The sequence below is a fragment of the Ranitomeya imitator genome, chromosome 2, assembly GCF_032444005.1.
Source record: "Ranitomeya imitator isolate aRanImi1 chromosome 2, aRanImi1.pri, whole genome shotgun sequence".
Classification (NCBI taxonomy): Eukaryota; Metazoa; Chordata; class Amphibia; order Anura; family Dendrobatidae; genus Ranitomeya; species Ranitomeya imitator.
The window spans coordinates 834,160,762-834,179,719 of record NC_091283.1 but is presented as its reverse complement, the minus strand read 5'-3'; the positions used below and the strand labels follow the sequence as shown (position 1 = coordinate 834,179,719).

Below are 18,958 nucleotides of genomic sequence, written 5' to 3'. Positions count from 1 at the left end.
ATGTCATGGTGGCTGACCCGGTCCGTGGCCCTAGGGGACATCCGTTAATAAATGGGGGAAAGGTCTTTAAAGGGGAAATGTTCGTGACGCCACCTGTGGTATTCGATCAGGGTGACCGACGCTGCTTAGGGGTCCGCTGGGGTGATGTTATGGCAGCTAGATGGTATACCTTCCCACAGGTGAAGTGTATCCCCAGGGCTTCCCAGTATGTAGATGGTGGATGGTGTGAGGCGCAGTAAAGAATGAGGACACAAGGGTGCAGTCTTTTTACCTTTACTGAAGGCTTCAGTGTCCAGAGCACCAGATCACAGGGCAGGCAGAGTCCGGCCGGTCCGAAGGCAAATCCAGAGTCCCCTTATCCCGGTGGAAATCAGTAGCTTAGCGCCTGAGTGTTGCAGTTCCTCCCTGCTGAGCTTCTTGGTGAGGTCCTCACAACTATCGTAGATGTAATGTCTCTTTCTCTCTGTCCCCCTGATGGATAGGATAGGACAAGCCCGTATGACTGATGGCCTGAGGCTTTTTACAGGGACCCCGTTATGATCAGGTGGCCTTGGAGCAGCATGAAAACTTTCTCTGGAGTAGGTGGTAACTATACGGACCGCAAACCCTGATCTTAACACCGCAACTAGAAGTAGCCGTGGGGTGTGCCTAACAAAACCTAGACACCTCGACACAGCCGGAGAACTAAATACCCCTAAAGATGGAAATAGGAAAACTATCTTGCCTCAGAGTAGACCCCCAAAGGATAGGCAGCCCCCCACAAATAATGACTGAGTTGGAGAGGAAAAGACACACGCAGGCAGAAAACAGGCTTACCAAAGGAGGCCACTTCTAGCTAAATAGAAAAGGACAGGACAGGATACTAAGCGGTCAGCATAAAAATACTTCAAAAATATCCACAGCAGAAAATACAAAACTCCACCACCTAACTAAATATGTGGAGAGTATAACTGCAACTCCAGAGAATCCAACCAGACTGAGAAAAGCAACTGACACAGTCAAAGCTGGAGCAAATAGAAACAAAAGTTCAGCACAGAAAATAAGCACACAGCAAGTGTGCTTCAGAAAAAGAAATAAACACTTATCTTTGCTGAACTGGCAGCTAGGCAGGTGAGGCCAGGCAGAGATCCAATACTTCCAAAGAAACATTGACAACTGGCCAGGGCTAATGAATTCTGCACACTTAAATATCCCAGTCAGAACAGCAATTAGCAGATACACCTGGCCAGGACTGTGACTTGGAGACAACTGCATTCCCAGCTACAACCACTGGAGGGAACCCAAGAGCAGAATTCACAACAGGACCCTACGACGCCCCAGCCCCCACAAGTTGCCACTGTGCATCCTGGGTATAAGGTCGGATAGGTAACGTGGAATTATCTGTCCTGCCAGTCTCTGAAGTAAAGCATAGAGATCCTTACTCCCTCGGTGTTCTGGCTACCGGCTTCTGCGCCTCAGAGGGAGGCAGCCTATTGCAGGACAGAACTCCCTCTGGATTCCTCTCCTTGTGCTATGACTTCGTTTCTCACTCTCAGCAACGCAATTCCCTTTGTGTCTTTTCTTAGGATGCTGTCGCACGTGGGGCAGGCGCAGCTCCGTGAACCCTCGTTCTCCACAGACCTCAGTCTGCATCTGGCTCCCTCTCACTCCAGCTCGCTTCTCCCTGACTTCCTATGCAGACTACCAGTTTTACCTAATTGTGAGGAGTGCCCTAATAGATAGAAGCATGGCTCCCCCTGGTGGCCTGGAGTGTGAAGTGTGTTGTATGGTTTGTGATACCTGGTAAGGTGATCTCCTTTATTGCCTTCAGACTAACATCACTCCCCCTGGTGGAAGAATTACATTACTGCAACGACCAGGACCATGGGGCGCTGCACATATCTCTGTGATTTAAGTGCATGAAAATTCAAATTTGGAAAAATGCAAAATTTTTGAAATTTTTGCCAAATTTCCATTTTTTTTCACAAATAAACGCAAGTAATATCGAAGAAATTTTACCACTATCATAAAGTACAATATGTCTCGAGAAAACAATGTCAGAATCATCGGGATCCGTTGAAGGGTTCCAGAGTTATAACCTCATAAAGGGACAGTGGTCAGAATTGTAAAAATTGGCCGGGTCATTAACATGCAAACCACCCTTGGGGGCAAGGGGGATAAATTAAAAAAGTGAATCTCATATATTCTATAGAGTCATTACACACAGAGTGATCTATTTCACGTGTTTATTTCTGTTAATGTTGATGATTATGGCTTACAGCCAATGAAAACCCAGAAGTAATTATCTCAGTAAATTAGAATAATTAACAATAAACACCTGTAAAGGCTTCCTAAGTGTTTATAAAGGTCCCTTAGTCTGTTTCAGCAGCTCCACAATCATGGGGAAGACTGCTGACTTGACAAATATCCAGAAAGCGTCACTGACACACTCCACAAGGAGGGGAAGCCACAAAAGGTCATTGCTACATAAACTGGCTGCTCACAGAGTGCTGCATCCAAGAATATTAATGGAGAGTTGAGTGGAAGGAAAAAGTGTGGTAGAAAAAGGTGCACAAGCAACCGGGATAACGCAGCCTGGAAAGGATTGTTAAGAAAAGGCCATTCAAAGATTTGTGGGAGATTCACAACGAGCGGACTGCTGCTGGGCCACCACGAGAGCCACCATACACAGACGTGTCCAGGACATGGGCTACAAGTGTCCCATTCCTTGTGTCCGGCCACTCGTGACCAATAGACAACGCCAGAAGTGTCTTACCTGGGCCAAGGAGAAAAAGAACTGGACTGTTGTCAGTGGTCCAAGGTGTTGTTTTCAGATGAAAGTAAATTCTGCATTTCATTTGGAATCAAGGTCCCAGAGTCTGGAGGAAGAGTGGAGAGGCCACAATCCAAGCTGCTGGAGGTCTGGTGTGAAGTCTCCACAATCAGTGATGGTTTGGGGAGCCATGTCATCTGCTGGTGTAGGTCCACTGTGTTTTATCAAAGTCAGCGCAGCCGTCTACCAGGACATTTTAGAGCATTTCATGCTTCCCTCTGCCGACAAGATTTTTGGAGATTGAAATATCATTCTCCAGCAGGACTTGGCCCCTGTCCACACTGCCAAAAGTACCAATATCTGGTGTAAAAACAACAGTATTACTGTGCTTGATTGGCAGCAAACTCGCCTGACCTTAACCCCATAGAGAATCTATGGAGTATTGTCAAGAGGAAGATGAGACACCAGACCCAACAATGCAGACGAGCTGAAGGCTGCTATCAAAGCAACCTGGGCTTCCATAACCCCTCAGCAGCGCCACAGGCTGATCGCCTCCATGCCACGCCGCATTGATGCAGTAATTGATGCACAAGGAGCCCCGACCAAGTATTGAGTGCATTTACTGAACATACATTTCAGTAGGTAATATTTCAGATTTTACAATCATTTTTCAAGCTGGTGTTATAAAGTATTCTAATTTACTGAGATAATGACTTTAAGGTTTTCATTGGCTGTAAGCCATAATCATCAACATTAACAGAAATAAACACGTGAAATAGATCCCTCCATGTGTAATGACTCTATATAATTTAAGAGTTTCAGTTTTTGTATTGAAGAACTTAAATAAATTACGGTAACTTTTTGATGATATTCTAATTTTGCGAGAAACTCCTGTATGTTTGTACTTATTAGGCAGATATCACCCATTATTTACCGTATTCTGTGTCATTATTGTGGACTTTGCTGTGATCACAGTAACTATTTGCATCTACGGTTTATTACCCATTGAGGGTCTTTACTATGGATTCTCTTTACTTTAGAACCTAATCACTAATATACTGTAATTAAATAATAACATCCAAAATCACAAAAGTAAATGGGTTTTACATCCTGCTGGCAACATCATGGCAACATTTTTGACTGCATCTTTGAATTTACTCATTGCTTTCTATGGGTAAAAAAAAAAAACGCTGAAAAAAGTGACATGCTGCAGTTTAAAAAAAAGAAGGTAAAGAACAGATCTGAGCTACAATCAAAATTAGAGAGCAAATTACTAAATCTAGAACAGGCAAATCAACAACTCCCCTCGAGATACCTGAGTAAACAGATACAGGATGTCAAGCTCCAGTTGGATGCTGTCCTTACCCATAGAACAGAGCGGGCTTTGGCCTGGACAAGGGCCTCCTTCTATAGACAGGCTAATAAGCCTGGTAGACTATTAGCGCGTCAATTACGCCAAAAGGAATCTTTGAATACTATTTACTCCATCAGAGGCAACAATGGACATATCTCAGCTCATCCTGAAGCTATCTACAAAGAATTCCATAGCTTCTATCAAAAATTATATTCAGCTCCTTCCCCCCCACCACCGTCACTTTTAGATTCGTTTTTGCAACACCTCCCACTCCCTAAAATTAACGAACACACCTCCCTAGCTTTGCAATCTGAAATAACAATGGAGGAAGTAGACCAAAAAATTCAAAAACTGAAAATCGATAAAGCCCCTGGACCCGATGGACTTACAGCTCCCTATTATAAAAAATTTAAAGAAATACTTATACCACATATTGCAAAATTTTGTAATGCATTAATGAATGGTGCCCAAATGCCCCCGGAATTTTATATAGCACATATAGCAGTGATACCTAAACCAAAAAAAGACCACCAGCAAACCAAAAATTACAGACCCATCTCGTTACTTAACGTTGACCTTAAAATATTCACATCCATTATCATGGATAGAATTAACAGAGTGCTCCCTTCCATTGTACACAGAGATCAGGTGGGCTTCGTTCCAAAGAGACAGGGACCGGACAACATTAGGCGAAACCTAAATATAATACATTCAGCGAATAAATCATTACAACCCACCATGCTTTTAGCTTTAGACATAGAAAAAGCATTCGACTCGGTTTCATGGTCATACCTTTTCAGGATTCTATCGGTATTTGGTCTACCCAAAAAATTAATAAATTGCTTAGCCCTGTTATATGATAAACCAACGGCTTATCTCAAATTGCCATCAACACATCCCAATCCAATAAACATAATGAGAGGTACTAGACAGGGTTGCCCCCTTTCACCGGCGCTATTTGCATTAGCAATGGAGCCTTTGGCAGAGGCAATTAGGCGTAGTCCGGATATATCAGGACCAACTAATTTGGGGGAACAATACAAAGTTAGTTTATTTGCTGACGATTTACTTCTGTCACTCACTAACCCCCATACTACTCTCCGAATCTATTTTCACTACTCCGTGACTTTGAACTAATATCAGGGCTAAAAATAAATATCGAAAAATCAGAAGCTCTATTTCTGAACACACCAGAAAAAATGCAGTCACACTTAGTTACCCAGTTTGGATTCGAAAAAAAGGAACACTACATAACCTATCTGGGGATTAATCTTACGTCTAGTAAAACGACCCTGTTTAGATGGAACTATGCCCCTCTGATAGAGAACTTTCAAAGGGACTTGTCCAGATGGTCAACATTAACACTGTCATGGCTAGGCAGAATAAATGCCATAAAAATGGTTTCTCTCCCAAGATTCCTATACCTATTCCGATCCCTGCCCATGCCAGTACCCCCTGGAGTAATACGGGACATTAATTCCAAGATCTCCAAATTCATTTGGCAAGGGAAAAAACCAAGGATTAGACAACAAATAATGTTCCTGCATAGGAGGAGAGGAGGGTTCTCTTTACCAAACCTTGCTAACTATTTTAAAGCTGCCCAGATAGCACAACTAACTAGAATCTGCTCAACTCTAGACAGACCTAGATGGGTCTACCTGGAATCATTTCTACTTAAACCATACTCCCTACCAGGACTGCTGTGGACGGAGGCGAGATTACCAAAACAAATCAATACCATAGCACCCTTTGCAGCACAGTCTTTGCTTCTCTGGAGAAAAGAGAGATTTAAGAATAAGCTACAGACCAGGGATACTCCATTAAACTCGCTATTCAATAATCCAACTTTCTCCCCGGGTCTTGATCCCCGGCCCTTCTCCTGGTGGATCTTGAAAGGCATAACCACAATTAAACACCTCTGCTCCCCATTAAATACCGCCTTAACTAGACGGGAGTTTATTCAAAAATATGATCCTCCAGTTAGGGAAATGTTCCGCCTGAACCAAATTTTTGACTTCGTTAGGAGGAGTGTACCAGATAAAAACCCCTTCAGGCTAACAGGATTTGAGCAAATATGCTCGAATGACCCCTTGGGAAGGGGGGTGATATCCATGTTGTACTCCTCCTTTTCTGCAGCAAGGGGGGAGGAAAAACTTAAATTTATGTGCCAGTGGGAGGAGGATTTGGGGCTCGAGATATCATTGGAGGAGTGGTGGCGCTCTTGTGATGCCTTATCAAAAGGCTCTCATCAGGTATCCATGGTCGAGTCCTCTCTTAAAGTCCTCCACAGGACTTACCAGGTGCCCACGAGACTCCATGCCATTTGTCCTCAGATCTCAGATAAGTGTTTTAGGGGATGTGATGCACCTGGAGACATGAGACATATATGGTGGACGTGTCCGGTGGTGACAGGTCTCTGGCAGGAGGTGAAACTTTTGATCGATGGAATGGCCGGAAAGGATATACCTCTAGACCCACGAACATTCCTGCTTGGAATAAAACCACAGGAAGTGTCCAAGAGATTATTTAGACTGATAACAATACTGGGCATGTCGGCCAAAATACACATAGCATCAAAATGGAGGACTCCATCGCTATCAATGACACAAGTCAAAACCAAAATGAACACTATTATGATATATGAGCGCATCCAGGCTACAAGAACTGATAGCTGGAACACTTTTTTACAGGTTTGGTCCCCGTGGCTAGATTTGAACCATGGAGATCAGCTGACACTTGCCTTTACGCTTTCTCCTTGAGATACAGACTAGAGCCAGAAACAACCAACTGGCAATATATATAGGTGTGTGGGTTATGTTTTCTTCCTCTTATCTATATGCTTCTCCTATACTATAAGTTGTAATACTGAATCTGATCTTCGTCAAATGTCGACCCATAACATTCTATTGTGAAGGAAAAAGTCTGTTAAGTGGACCTTTATGATTCATTCCCTAGTCTGTTTTTCCCTATTGTTCCTGTCTTGTCTCTGTCTTGTCATATACACTTGTAAGTAGGGATCCTTTACTTTGATTTTATCATACGTATAATGTCTCAAGTGTGATCCCTTGATATGTTACCAAAACTCCCATGTTGGGAGACTTTTGTATTACTCTTTAAATAAAAATTATTGAAACAAAAAAAAAAAAAAAAGAAGGTAGCAGTTTTCCAATTAAATCAGGAAAAATAAAATGAGCAAGTGCATGAGATTTCTGAAATCTTATCTTTTGCTGGTACTGTAAAGCGCATCTTTTAATCTGCACTAAACAGAGAGAGAGAGAGAGAGAGAGGGACTCAAAAAAGAGGCAGCACTACATAGCTTCAGTGAAAAATGTGGAAGGTTTAATCGACCCACATAGCCGGGCGACGTTTCAGCTCCATCTGAGCCTTTATCAAGCAGTGAGTAACCATACCTGGTGTCTACTTATACGTGTTTCAACAAGTGTTAAATTGAGTCCAATTATCATTTACATTCAATTAGTGCCTGCATAATTGGCGGTTTTTAGCGCTACTGCGCATGCGCCGTGTGAAAAATGCCACACGGAGCGCCCCATTGGCCAAAATTGCATTCCAATATGATGATGCGTTTGGGACATGCGCAGTAAGCGGCAGGGAACGCCGACTTACAAGCATATCGTCCTCCATGAGTCCACATGAGAATCAGGGGTGAGTGGACCATAATACATGCATAATGTAACTAATATTAGGATATTTATCACTATCATGATCGTAAGCAGTAAATCTGGAGAGTCTGAGGGTTAATATGCAGTTTGTTTTTAATGCACATAAGCACTAATATATCTATATATGAGCACTGGATGCAAATATGAGCAAATAATGAATAATGTATATGTTATGCAGGCACTAATTGAATGTAAATTATAATTGGACTCATTTTAACACTTGTTGAGACACGTATAAGTAGACACCAGGTATGGTTACTCACTGCTTGATAAAGGCTCAGATGGAGCTGAAACGTCGCCCGGCTGTGTGGGTCGATTAAACCTTCCACATTTTTCACTGAAACTATGGAGTGCTGCCTCTTTTTTGAGTCTCTGTGAATCTGGTGCAATCGTTGGACTGGTTGCTTGAGGCCCTGCACCTGAAGATAAGTATAAGCGTGGTGCTGTTCCCTTTTTCTACTATATATATATAGTAGTATATATATATATATAGTAGTGTATATATGTATAGTAGTATATATAGTTTTTCTACTATATATATATATATATATATATATATATATATATATATATTACAACACGGCAACTTAACCTGTCCACTGAGGTTTTAGTTTAGAAACACAACTTATATATTAGAATACTATAAAGTCTATAGCAAAGAGCTTGTAAGCGCTGCCCTCCAAGCCTATGATACTGTGGCACCCCAGGAGTCCGATGCCACAGTGGCAGTGCCTCCCTCACAGGGGATAATGCCATGCCTGGAAGCAAGAAGGGATCCCCCTAACAGGTAACAGGTATGCAACACTTTCCTGACTCCAGACCAGAAGGGGGAGCTCTAAACCCGGTTTCAGGGGAACATTCCTAATAAGTTCTGGTCTGGAGGCGGTGTTAGTCAGTGAGTGTGAGACAGTGAAGGAAAAGGAAGCAAGCAAACTAGAGAGCCCGGAGTTACCATGAGGGAGTGACACCTGGAAAAGGCTCAAGCTTCCTGCCATGCGGGAAGTGTTCCACCAAAAGGACAGACTGAGAGAGGGACTTGAAGAGAGCTTAATGCAGCAAGAACCTAAAGAACAGCGCAGTAGGGAGGTTTCCAACCCCACCTGGCTAGGGGGATTCTCAATTGCTTCCAGGCGGCCCAGATTTACAATACAACCTGTTACCTGTGCTCCGGACTGCACCTACAATTAAAGGTAAAGAATCTACAGTCCCTGTGTCCTAAAAATCATTCCTGCACTACAACCACCATCATCACCTTTAACACCATCACTGCCCTGGGGGGTAGCTCTACCTGTGGAGAGCTGTAACAACACTGCTGCATCACCATCAGCCCCAGCGGTCTCATCAAGCAGCGCAGGCTAACATCTCTTATTTGCCAAATACCACAGGTGGCGTCACAACCACTAACTTTTACAAACTGTATTTCCCTTTTCCCTCATCATTGCCCCTTTTATTGGACGCCCATGGCTACGGACCGGGTCACTGCTGCCGTGACACGTCCCCTTTAAGATCTGGCCCGGTACCGTGTATCCCCACGGCCCTGGCAGACGCTCCGATACTAGGCACTGATTGCAGTGGAGGTCTGTAAAGTAAAATTGCAAAGTTGTTTGTTTTTACAACCTCTTTGCAATTGTAACCCTTTATCATGATGAGAATAACCCTTTAAGTCAGAAATGTCAAATTCAAATACACAGAGGCCAAAATAAAAAGCAAGGCACAATCTTGAGATTTATTAACAAAAAAAAAAAAAAAGCTACAATTAAGGAAGTTTTTCCTTATCATCAAATAAAATAATTAACTTTTTTTATATGGAATCAAACTTAAAGAGGTTGTTACATGAACAAAGTAGATTTTAACTAGTAGATCTTAGAATAAAATAGTGGAATAATAAGATATGTTATGTAAGAGCAGTAAATAGCAGATGGCCCAATGGTCTCATTTAAATTTCAAATAACAAAAGATAAAAAACCTTGAATAAAACAGATAATAAAATATGATGCAAAAAAGTGCCCCCAAACACAGGATGACACCCCCACAGTGAGCTCCTCTCCCGTACCCTCCATACGCAGGGAATGATGAGCCTACAATACCCCCTCCCTCAATCCTCCTGAAAAAGAATGATGACCCCATCACAGTATGATTCTCCAACTGTAAACCGAGCACAGCCCTTCATCTAATATATAATTGCCTAGAATACTACTTCCTGCAATTTGTGCCAACTTCCGTGGCTTTGTCCGGAGCTAATGTCCGGAGCTAATGTCCGGAGCTAATGTCCGGAGCTAATGTCCGGAGCTAATGTCCGGAGCTAATGTCCGGAGATTAATTGCCTAGAATACTACTTCCTGCAATTTCTGCCAACTTCCGTGGCTTTGTCCGGAGCTAATGTCCGGAGCTAATGTGCGGAGCTAATGTCCGGAGCTAATGTCCGGAGCTAATGTCCGGAGCTAATGTCCGGAGCTAATGTCCGGAGCTAATGTCCGGAGCTAAGTGACGTCAACAGTGTCCAGTGTCTGATTGGTTGCCGCCTGCTGCGAGCGACCAATCAGAAACGTGCCGTACTGTGACACACTCCGCCCGCCATTTTGGTGTGATTTTTGAATTTTTACCTCACAGCAAGTTTCTACTGCGTGGAGGCGGGCCCAGTGACGTTGCTCTTCAAGCTCCTGCCGAATTTCGTCAAAAAAATGATAATACCATTTACCAAAACTATATATATTTAGTTGTGAAGTGGTTCAGTGACATTTTCACACCAATTTTGAACTTTTGTTTGGTGTTTTCTCCATATACTGCCTATTATTTTTGTTCTTTCTTACTATCATTTATTAATTGTATTATTCTTACATTTGAATAAATAAAGTATATATGGATTCTAGACTCCCGATTCTTTAGAATCGGGCTGCCATCTGGTATAGTATAATTGCCACAAAAAGTCCTCCATGCAGTATAACAGGCCTAACATAGTCGTCCATATAGTATAATGGTGCCTTACATAGTCCTCCATATAGTATAATGGGCCTAACATAGTCCTCCATATAGTATAATGGGCCTTACATAGTCCTCCATATAGTATAATGGTGCCTTACATAGTCCTCCATATAGTATAATGGGCCTAACATAGTCCTCCATATAGTATAAAGGGCCTTACATAGTCCTCCATATAGTATAATGGGCCTTACATTGACTTTCACATAGTATAACGGGCCCAAATACTGCTCCATATAGTATAATGGGCCCTCACAGTGCTCCTTACAGTATAATGGTGACAAAGTTCTCCACACAGTATAATGGCCCCACATAGTGTTCCATACAGTATAATGGTCTCACATAGTGCTCCATGCCATATAATGGCCCCCTATAGTGCTCCATACAGTACAGTGGCCTCATATGGTGCTCCATATAGTACAATGGCCTCATAGTGCTCTATATAGTATAATTAAAAAAACTCACCTCTGCCCATTACCCTACTGCTCCGGTCTCTTCAGATCCTCTGCACATCTCAGTACAGTCGGCGTGTTGTAATTACATCATCGCGCCCGCTGCTCTGACACCTCAGACACAGATGGGGAATGATTGGACAGGCAACTGTTTGAGTGTTGAGGCTTCCAGTGGTAACGTTTCTTTTAGTTTCTAGGGTATATATGTTATCAGTGATAAGTTCCCTGGTGGTCTGGGGTGTGCATGTTATCAGTGTGGTGGTCTGGGGTGCGTGTTATGATAAGGTAATTCAGTACCACAATGGAAATGGACATAGAGGTCAGAGCACATACAGTGACCTGACAATAACCCAAAAACATAGAACGAGCTCTGAGACGTGGGAACTCTGCTGGCCGCAATCCCTAATCCTCTCCAACCACACTAGAGGCAGCCGTGGATTGCGCCTAACGCTCCCTATGCAACTCGGCACAGCCTGAGAAACTAGCTAGCCTGAAGATAGAAAATAAGCCTACCTTGCCTCAGAGAAATACCCCAAAGGAAAAGGCAGCCCCCACATATAATGACTGTGAGTTAAGATGAAATGACAAACGTAGAGATGAAATAGATTTAGCAAAGTGAGGCCCGACTTTCTGAACAGAGCGAGGATAGGAAAGGTAACTTTGCGGTCAACACAAAACCCTACAAAAACCACGCAAAGGGGGCAAAAAGACCCTCCGTACCGAACTAACGGCACGGAGGTACACCCTCTGCGTCCCAGAGCTTCCAGCAAGCAGGAAAAAACAAATAGACAAGCTGGACAGAAAAAAACAGCAAACAAAATAGCAAAGCAGAACTTAGCTATGCAGAGCAGCAGGCCACAGGAACGATCCAGGAGGAAACAGGTTCAATACTAGAACATTGACTGGAGGCCAGGATCAAAGCACTAGGTGGAGTTAAATAGAGCAGCACCTAACGACTTCACCACATCACCTGAGGAAGGAAACTCAGAAGCCGCAGTACCACTTTCCTCCACCAACGGAAGCTCACAGAGAGAATCAGCCGAAGTACCACTTGTGACCACAGGAGGGAGCTCTGCCACAGAATTCACAACAGGTGCGCATGTTATCAGTGATAAGATCCCTGGTGGTCTGGGGTGTGCATGTTATCAGTGATAAGATCCCTGGAGGTCTGAGGTGTGCATGTTATCACTGATAAGATCCCTGGAGGTTTGAGGTGTGCATGTTATCAGTGATAAGATCCCTGGAGGTCTGAGGTGTGCATGTTATCAGTGATAAGATCCCTGGAGGTCTGGGGTGTGCATGTTATCAGTGATAAGATCCCTGGTGGTCTGAGGTGCGCATGTTATCAGTGATAAGATCCCTGGTGGTCTGAGGTGCGCATGTTATCAGTGATAAGATCCCTGGTGGTCTGAGGTGCGCATGTTATCAGTGATAAGATCCCTGGTGGTCTGAGGTGCGCATGTTATCAGTGATAAGATCCCTGGTGGTCTGAGGTGCGCATGTTATCAGTGATAAGATCCCTGGTGGTCTGGGGTGTGCATGTTATCAGTGATAAGATCCCTGGTGGTCTGAGGTGCGCATGCTATCAGTGATAAGATCCCTGGTGGTCTGGGGTGCGCATGTTATCAGTGATAAGATCCCTGGTGGTCTGGGGTGTGCATGTTATCAGTGATAAGATCCCTGGTGATCTGGGGTGTGCATGTTATCAGTGATAAGATCCCTGGTGGTCTGGGGTGTGCATGTTATCAGTGATAAGATCCCTGGTGGTCTGGGGTGTGCATGTTATCAGTGATAAGATCCCTGGTGGTCTGGGGTGGTGATACCCGGAGTCAGTGAAGGGTTATAGTTTTCTACTGAACTTGCTGCTGGGTTTCTGTTCTCAGGAAACCACTTTATTTTCCCCAACGCTATACTTATCCATCTGTGCACTGTGAGTGCTTAGACTCCTATACACTGCGCTCATGAAACATTGCGCCTTGGTCGCTCATTTTCCACACACATTTATACCTTGCAGATCCGACCATCGATGACTCCCAGGTCTTCTTCAAATTCTTCACCCAAAGTGAAATCCATGATGTAATTCCGGAAGGTGCTGAGTGTCCGGATTATCATGTGGTTCCCATCCACTATAAACTCCTTCTCTGGGCGCAGAAGTAAAACGATCTTCCGCAAAGCCAAATTCAGATCTAGAAGAATGACGAAACCCAGTATTATCTCCCATCACATTATACCAGTATTATCACTTGTCACATTATACCTGTCACGAGTCTGTTTTCAGGTGTCCTGGGACCAGGGGCTCCTTCCCTGTCCCTAACACTAGGGGGCGCCCTAAATTGCCCTGTTCCCTGGATTACTTCTGATGGTGAAGGCACCGGGGCCACGTACCTTGCCTTAGCTCCTGAATCTGCCCTCAGTCTGTACCATTCCCCCACCCAGGTAAGAGGTGAGTAGTAGTGTACCGCAGTACACCAACCAGGCTAACAAGGTAATACGAACGGGGTAACGAAAAATACCAAAAATACAAATATACTCACACAAACAGAGGAATGCACCGAGGAGTGGAGGATGGGGTAACACCAAATGAGAAGAAAGGGAAATAGCACACAACCAAAACATAGCAGCAGTCAGATAAATCCACCAAACACCTTCCCTAATAACCACCAACAACAACCTCCAGCCATGCAGCATAAGCGAACTCTGACAATGAGTGCTAGCCAGGGCCCTGGAGCCTCTCCAGTAAGCAGACTAACCCTGCACTGCTAAAAGAATCCTGCACCGTTTAATATAAACGTGAATTGCTTCTAATCAGTGCAGGAGTAAGAGAAATCAGACGCTGCGGTTTCTGTGCTCTTCTCTATCACTTAAACCCGGTACAATACTAGTATTATCACCCATCACATTATACCAGTATTATTATCACCCGTCACATTATACTAGTATTATCTCCCATCACATTATACCAGTATTATTATCACCCGTCACATTATACTAGTATTATCTCCCATCACATTATACCAGTATTATTATCACCCGTCACATTATACTAGTATTATCTCCCATCACATTATAACAGTATTATTATCTCCCATCACATTATACCAATACTATCACTAATCACATTATACCAGTATTATCACCCGTCACATTATACCAGTATTATTATCTCCCGTCACATTATACCAGTATTATCACCCGTCACATTATAACAGTATTATTATCTCCCATCACATTATACCAATACTATCACTAATCACATTATACCAGTATTATCACCCGTGACATTATACCAGTATTATCACTCGTCACATTATACCAGTATTATCACCCGTCACATTATACCAGTATTATCACCCGTCACATTATACCAGTATTATCACCCGTCACATTATACCAGTATTATCACCCGTCACAATATACCAGTATTATCTCCCATCACATTATACCAGTATTATCTCCCATCACATTATACCAGTATTATCTCCCATCACATTATACCAGTATTATCACCCATCACATTATACCAGTATTATCACCCATCACATTATATCAGTATTATCACCCATCACATTATACCAGTATTATCTCCCATCACATTATACCAGTATTATCACCCGTCACATTATATCAGTATTATCACCCATCACATTATACCAGTATTATCACCCGTCACATTATACCAGTATTATCACCCGTCACATTATACCAGTATTATCACCCATCACATTATATCAGTATTATCACCCATCACATTATACCAGTATTATCACCCGTCACATTATACCAGTATTATCACCTGTCACATTATACCAGTACTATTATCACCCGTCACAATATACGTTATAACAGTACGGTTGGCAGTGGGGGTGCTATCCTTATTGTTGCCCCTCTTGCTTCTTTTCCATCCTCCACTAAGTGCTGATTTCTTACTTAACGCTTTCAGATATTCCTCCAGGTTTTCCTGTGACACAAGCTCGTACTTTCCGTTGAGCGCTGCGGCCATGCTGGTGTATAATGCTGTGATTATCACTGATGCTTCATGTTACGGGTCGGCCCTCGTCTACTTTCCTCTGTGTCTTCGCCACGTCTCCCTGATGTGTCTCCCTTTAATGTCCAGACTAATCCCCATTATATCTCAGCCAGGCCCACACAGAAATATAATCCCAGATTACACCATACACCAGCATTAACCTCTTGTGTGCCAGGAGCAGCGCTCGCATCACTGCAGAGGCTGGCGATGACTGCTCTCCACTGCTGGGTGATTTGGGAGAGGAGAGCACCAGGGGGACTTGTTAGGAACACACAGGTGTTGGAATGTTGGAGACGGTGTGAAAAAATTGCAACAACACAAAGGGCCCGATTCATTATTGCTTTTGTGCCTTTTTTTTGTGTCGTTTTTGGTGTTTTTCGCCTATTTTTCATTTGCGCATTTAAAAAAAAAAATGTGTGCCTTTGTTTTTACTTCTATTTTATATGTGTTCTCCTGTTTTCCTTTAAGGGCCACTATGTATCACCCCCTCCTAGTCAGCAGACTCTTGCACTTGTCATGTTTGACTTGTTGGGCGGAACGGCCGATTGTTACATGTATTCATGTTATAACTTGTTCTTCTGCACTTGGCATTGTGAGAAACTGTTTGTGGTGTAACTGTGATTCGTACGGAGAGCAGGTGTGTGGGGAAAAACGCCAACACTGCGGTTGGCCATATGGTTAGGAATTAAAGGGGTTATTCCCATCTTTATAAATAGATATTTTCAGCTAGTGCTTATAAAGTAAAGCAAATTTGCAATTTACTGCATGTTCAAATTTTCAGTCGTTCTTGAGATATTAACATTTTTCTTGTGCTTATACCTCATCGCTTTGGAGTCCGACCACCTCTGCTAGAAAGCAGAACATGTGCATTGCTCAAACTCTTACAAACTCTTTTTATAGAGCTTGTAAGTGCTGTTTTGAAGCTGCCAGGATCGCTTTAGCCCCCTGTTACCTCCTAATCAGCCTTAAACGCAGCCCTTACAGGCTAGACAGCAGAGGTGGTCGGTCTCCTAGGCAATCAGTTGTAAACAAGAGAAAAGTGTTAATATCTCAAGAACTGATGAACATTTTAACACGCAGTAAATTACAAAAGTTCTTGTTTTTACAAGCTCTGTCCGACAGTATCCGTCTATGAAAATGGGATTAACCCTTTAAGTGTTTTGCTGACAGAAGTGAAGATGGGCGGGTCGCACACATCTATAATCCCTGCTGTAGATTTTTGAGGGTCCTAGCTATCTTTGCTCATGGACTGTCTATGGGCAGAGTCCATTGCTTCTACAAGTGCCTGCAACTTAGAAAAAGGGGAACGGGCATATTTCACATTGCTATGACTGTGAAGAGCAGAACAAAAATGATTACCTCAATGAACAAAAAATAAAAAAAAAGAATTTGTGATAAATATTGACCTGTCCATTCAAGGACATTTTAGCTATAGTATGAAATCCTGTTTTTCTTGTCTGTGGAATTGCCTTTGTACTGTTTGTTGTGAAACTGCCGCCCACGAAACTGTTTTCTTTTCTTTTCTTTCTTTCCTGTTTTGTCTCTTTGTTTAAACATGCAAAACTTGTATAACCACTAAACCTACTGAAACAGCTATATAAAGAAGGGATAGCACATTGAAGGCAGGCGTGCTTCAGAGACTTCCCAGTGATACACTATACAAGACGTGTCTTGTGTATTATTTCTGGTGATTCACCACTTCCAAAGGCTGCTCCGACTGAGTGTGATCCCGACATTTCCTGGCGCCTGAACAGGGACCCGAGGTCTGTGTATTCCTTCAAGAACACCGGCAGAATACGAACGAAAAGAGAATCTGGGATAATGGACGGCAGATGAACAAAAACCTGGCCAGGTAAGAGACACTGTTAGATCTCTTATATCTGCCCTGCACTGTCCGTAAGATTTTCTGTGTCGTGTTCTTTAGCGGGTAGTTCTAGTAGAGGAGGATACCTATAGCTCGGGTTCTTGAACTATTTAGGAATTGATCACCTCACGGAGTACGGCATTGAATGAGAGTGAATGTGAATAGAAGGTGTGTGGAAGTTGGGAATAGCCCTATAAGCCGCCCAGGGGGTTGAAACAGAAGAAGTGACTGTCTGTTGTGAGTTCTGTTTTTGGGCTCCCTCTGGTGGTTACTGATGGTACTGGGTGACTTGTCTTTCCTGGGTCTCTGGGTTCCACCTGTTCGATCAGGATATGGGAGTTTCCTATTTAACCTGGCTTTGCTGGCATTTCCTCGCCGGTTATCAATGTATCCAGTGTGTCTTGTTACCTCTGCTCCCTGCTCCTAGAACCTTCTGGTCAAGCTAAGTTTGGATTTTCATGTTTTGGTGTTTTGCTTTATTTGGTTTTTTAGTCCAGCCTGCAGATATGTGATTCTTTGCTGCTGGTTGCTCTAGTGGGCTGAAATTGCTCCTCATGTACCATGAGTTGGCACATGAGTTCAAGTAATTTCAGGATGGTTTTTTTAAGGGTTTTTCGCTGACCGCGCAGTTCACTTTTGTATCCTCTGCTATCTAGCTTTAGCGGGCCTCATTTTGCTGAAACTGTTTTCATACTGCGTATGTGCTTTCCTCTCATTTCACCGTCATTGTATGTGGGGGGCTGCTATTTCTGTGGGGTGTTTCTCTGGAGGCAAGAGAGGTCTGTGTTTCTTCTAATAGGGGAAGTTAGATCTTCGGCTGGAGCGAGACGTCTAGGATCATCGTAGGCACGTTCCCCGGCTACTTTTATTTGTGTGTTAGGTTCAGGGTCGCGGTCAGCTCAGGTTCCATCGCCCTAGAGCTTGTTTGTATCCGTGCTTGTCCTTTAGTGATCCCCTGCCATTGGGATCATGACAGTATAACCGGCCCACAAAGTGTTAATTGTATTGGCTGAAGTAGGAGGATAAGTAGTCTGAGGAAGTTTTTTTTTTTTTTTTCTCTTTTCCTCAGAGTTTGCTGCCTAGCCTTATTGCAGCCTGGCTACTTCCTCCTCCTCTTAATCTTTGAATGGCTCTGATCCCAGCTGTTTATCATGGACGTCCAGAGTTTGGCTTCCAGCCTGAATAATCTTGCCGCTAAGGTTCAAAATATACAGGATTTTGTTGTACATGCTCCTATGTCTGAACCTAGAATTCCTGTCCCAGAGTTTTTTTCTGGAGATAGATCTCGTTTTCTGAATTTTAGGAACAATTGCAAGTTGTTTCTTTCTTTGAAATCTCGCTCCTCTGGAGACCCTGCTCAGCAAGTCAAGATTATTATATCTTTCCTGCGGGGTGACCCTCAGGATTGGGCATTTGCATTGGCACCAGGGGACCCTGCGTTGCTTAATGCGGATGCGTTTTTTCTGGCATTGGGTTTGCTCTATGAGGAACCTAACCAAGAGATTCAGGCTGAAAAAGCTTTGTTGGCCCTCTCTCAGGGGCAAGATGAAGCAGAAATTTATTGTCAAAAATTTCGGAAGTGGTCGGTGCTTACTCAGTGGAATGAGTGCGCCCTGGCTGCAAAGTTCAGAGATGGCCTTTCTGAGGCCATTAAAGATGTTATGGTGGGGTTCCCTGCGCCTACTGGTCTGAATGAGTCTATGGCTATGGCTATTCAGATTGATCGGCGTTTACGGGAGCGCAAACCTGTGCATCATTTGGCGGTGTCGTCTGAACCGTCACCTGAGATAATGCAATGTGATAGAATTCAGTCCAGAAGTGAACGGCAAAATTATAGGCGGAAAAAAAGG

The 18,958-nt window shown here is 43.3% G+C and overlaps 1 protein-coding gene across 2 annotated transcripts in view; it reads right to left on the bottom strand.

The window, feature by feature from the left end:
* Nucleotides 1-15,318, bottom strand: part of RBP5 (retinol binding protein 5) — a 34,201-nt gene extending 18,883 nt beyond the window's left edge. Inside the window, exons 1-2 of one of the 2 annotated variants that reach the window (XM_069754176.1) lie at nucleotides 15,145-15,318; nucleotides 13,225-13,403 (exon numbers count right to left, since the gene is read on the bottom strand). In XM_069754176.1, coding sequence (XP_069610277.1) covers nucleotides 13,225-13,403; nucleotides 15,145-15,217 — 252 coding nt within the window. In that variant the 5' untranslated portion in view covers nucleotides 15,218-15,318. The remainder of the gene's footprint in view (nucleotides 1-13,224; nucleotides 13,404-15,144) is intronic. The other variant, XM_069754177.1, reaches the window with a different exon arrangement.
* Between the last annotated feature and the right edge of the window lie 3,640 nt (nucleotides 15,319-18,958).